Source organism: Mandrillus leucophaeus, unplaced genomic scaffold (genome assembly GCF_000951045.1).
Source record: "Mandrillus leucophaeus isolate KB7577 unplaced genomic scaffold, Mleu.le_1.0 Scaffold8, whole genome shotgun sequence".
In the NCBI taxonomy this organism is placed as follows: domain Eukaryota; kingdom Metazoa; phylum Chordata; class Mammalia; order Primates; family Cercopithecidae; genus Mandrillus; species Mandrillus leucophaeus.
Genome location: NW_012108696.1, coordinates 4960619 through 4963978, shown reverse-complemented (window position 1 = coordinate 4963978; position 3360 = coordinate 4960619). Strand labels below are relative to the sequence as shown.

The window sequence follows — 3360 nt, the reverse complement described above, 5'->3', positions numbered from 1 at the left end:
AAAGAAAGAAAGAAAGAAAGAAAAGAAAAGAAATGAAATGAAATGAAACAAAATAAAAACTCGATATTGCTTTCCATTTTAGTCTTAGTGCCTAGAAGAGTGCCCTGGATAGAGTAGGTGCTCAATTTAAAAACTGTTGAGTGGCTCATGCCTGTAATCCCAGCACTTCGGGAGGCCGAGGCAGGTGGATCACGAGGTCAGGAGAAGGAGACCATGGGGCTAACATGGAGAAACCCCGTCTCTACTAAAAATACAAAAAATTAGCCAGGCGTGGTGGCACGTGCCTGTAGTCCCAGCTACTCGGGAGGCTGAGCCAGGAGAATGGAACCAACCTGGGAGGCAGAGGTTGCAGTGAGCCGAGATCGTGTCACTGCACTCTGGCCTGGCGACAGAGCAAGACTCCGTCTTAAAAAAACAAAAAACAAAACAAAAAAAGACTGTGAGTGGATTAACACACACTTCCATGTAGATGTAGTCTGGTAAACACCGGCGTATGCCCACGTGGAGAGGGCTAAGCTGCCGACTGCGTGACGTCAAAGCCCCACCTTCTTGTTGTCGCGGTCTCCTGAAGAGTCATCCCGAATCTGGAAGCTGTGCAGGTTCACAAAGTCCTTGAGGTCATAGGAGTCTCCCCGGCGCTTACAGATGAGCAGAGCTTTGTCGAGCAGGAAGGCATACCTGGAAGGATGGATAAGGCATTCCTGTCTGGCTCTTCCCAACTGTCCCCACCAGCTCTCTGACCAGTTCCTCCACATCCTGGTCCCACCCTGACCTTCTCCTCCTCCTTGGCCAACTTGGTCATGCCCACCTGTCCATCCTGATCTCACCCACGTGATCCACGTTGGCCCTACTGCCTGTCAGTCTTGGCTCCACCCATATTCCTGGTTGGCTCCGTCCTGCCTGTCCATCAAGGTTCCACTGCCTTGTCTGGATGGATCTACCACCTGTCTGTCTAGAAATCTTGTCTCACCCACACTCAGGTCCCTACCCAAATTCATCTTAATTCCACCTACAAGTCTACATAGGAACTGGCCCCACCCCTGCCGAGGCTCCCCCCAAGATCTGCATTGGCTCCACCCACCTGTCCATCTAGGAGTCTGGCCACGCCCCTATCCAGGCTCTTTCCCAGATCTGTGTTGACTTCACCCAACCACCCATCTAGAAACCTGGCCCTATCCCTACCCAGGCTCCATCCAGATCTGTGTTGACTCCACGCACCTGCCCATCTAGGAGCCTGGCTCCTGCCCAGGCTCCACCCAGATCTGTGTTGACTCCACGCACCTGCGCATCTAGGAGCCTGGCCCCACTCCTGCCCAGGCTCCACCCAGATCTGTGTTGACTCCACGCACCTGCGCATCTAGGAGCCTGGCCCCACTCCTGCCCAGGCTCTGCTCCAGATCTATGTTGACTCCACCCACCTATCCATTTAGAAGCCTGGCCCCGCCCCTGCCCAGGCTCCACCCAGATCTGTATTGACTCCATCCACCTGCCCATCTAGGAGCCTGGCCCCACCCCTTTGCCCAGGCTCCATCCCAGATCCATGTTGACTCCACTCACCTGTCCATCTTGGAGCGCCGTTCCACCGAGGTGATCTTGAGCTCCCCGTCGATCTTGGGCCGGCCATAGTGAGCCAGAGACTGGTCCTATGCAGCAGGCAGGGGCGTCTAGCAAGGGTCTCCCAAGAAAGGAGCCAGACACCCTCCCCACATGGCCACACCCCTGGCCCACCCGGCTCCACCACCTCACCAGGTTCTCAATGGAGAGCTGGAAATTGGTGATCTGCCGCAGTGTCTCGTTGTCTCGCTTGACCTCGTTCACGCACTGAGCCAGGTCCTGGGGAAGGGACAGGGGTGAACCTGGCCCCCCAACAGCCGACCCAGGCTCCTACCTAACCCCAGCTAGAGGATCAGCCTCCACCAGGAGAGTGTCTGCAGCAGGTGAGTGACCATCACCCCACACCCACTCACCCTCATGGCATCCAGGGCCAGCCGCAGGTTCTCCTTCTCCATAGCCTCCTGCGTGTGTTTCACCAGCTCCTGCGAGAACCAAGACGTCAGACGTCACCTGGCCCCTCCCCTTCTCCCTGGGGGGAGGGCCTTCCAAACAATGCTAGCTCACCAGCTCCTCCCTTGTACTGGTGGCCCTGGAGGCTGAGACATGACCCCAGTGACCCATCCCCGAGTGTCCTAGAGACCCAACCCCCAAAGCCAACCCCGTCCCCACTTTTATAGACACAGGAGAGTAGATGCGTGGATCCCACGCCTCAGGAATGGGCCCGGCACCTGGAGAAGAAGGTGATATTTGAGAACTCGCTGCATAGGCACCATCAGTAGGTCCCGCAAGGTGAACCTCCCGTTGTTGGCTCGCTGAGAACATTCCTGGTGAATCAGAGAACAATGAGGAAACTGAGGCAGGTCCCAGAAAGAGCCAGTTGCAGGGTGGGTGCAGATAGATCTGAATAAAGACGTGGGCAGCTCTCCACCCCAGAGCTGTGGGGATTTTTCTAGGGGCCAAAGCATCATATCTGCCCCCAAGGAAACAGGGAAAGAGCTCCATGAGGTGTGGGCAGCTTAAGAACCACTGGAAGGAACTTTGGGAGGCCGAGGCGGGAGGATCACTTGAGGTCAGTAGTTCAAGACCAGCCTGGCCAACATGGGGAAACCCCGTCTCTGCTGAAAAAAAAAAAAAAAAAAAAAAACTGGTGTGGTGCACATGCCTGTAATCCCAGCTACTGGGGAGACAGAGGCAGGAGAATCGCTGGAACCCAGGAGCAGAAGGTTGCAATGAGCCGAGATCGTGTCATTGCTCCACCCTGGGCAACACGAGCAACACTCGGTCCCAAAAAAAAGAAAGAAAGAAAGAAAATATCAACCGAATATGCACAAAAGGAAAGGAGAAGGAAGTCAAAACCATTAACTACCAAAAACATACATACTTTTTAAAAACTAAGTACAAAATAAGGCAATAATGAAGCAAACGAGGAGCAAGAGCTATAGCTAATACATGGCAAAATGGCAGAAATAAGTCATTTCTTATTAACTATAACTTTAAATGAAGATGGTTTAAACTCTCCAATCAAAAGGCAAAGACTGGCACGATGCAAAAAAAATATGATTTAACTATATGCTGTCTACAAAAGATTTATTTTAGATCCAAAGACAACAATAGTAAAGCAAAATGGTGGGAAAAAATTTCACTAGTAACCAAAAGAGAGTTGTGGTGGTTATATTACTATCAGACAAAACAGACTTTAAGTCAAAAACTGTTACAACAAACAAAAGTCACTATATATTAACAAAAGGGTTGATTCGGTAAGAGTATATAATTATTATTATTTATTTTATTTTATTTTATTTATTT

The 3360-nt window shown here is 51.5% G+C and overlaps 1 protein-coding gene across 1 annotated transcript in view; it reads right to left on the bottom strand.

Annotated features, from left to right (window-relative positions):
* Positions 1-3360, bottom strand: part of VAV1 (vav 1 guanine nucleotide exchange factor) — a 92761-nt gene that overhangs the window by 26271 nt on the left and 63130 nt on the right. The window contains exons 7-11 of the mRNA XM_011967486.1: positions 2283-2378; positions 1968-2036; positions 1747-1833; positions 1558-1643; positions 546-678 (exon numbers count right to left, since the gene is read on the bottom strand). Of these exons, the coding sequence (XP_011822876.1) occupies positions 546-678; positions 1558-1643; positions 1747-1833; positions 1968-2036; positions 2283-2378 (471 nt within the window). The remainder of the gene's footprint in view (positions 1-545; positions 679-1557; positions 1644-1746; positions 1834-1967; positions 2037-2282; positions 2379-3360) is intronic.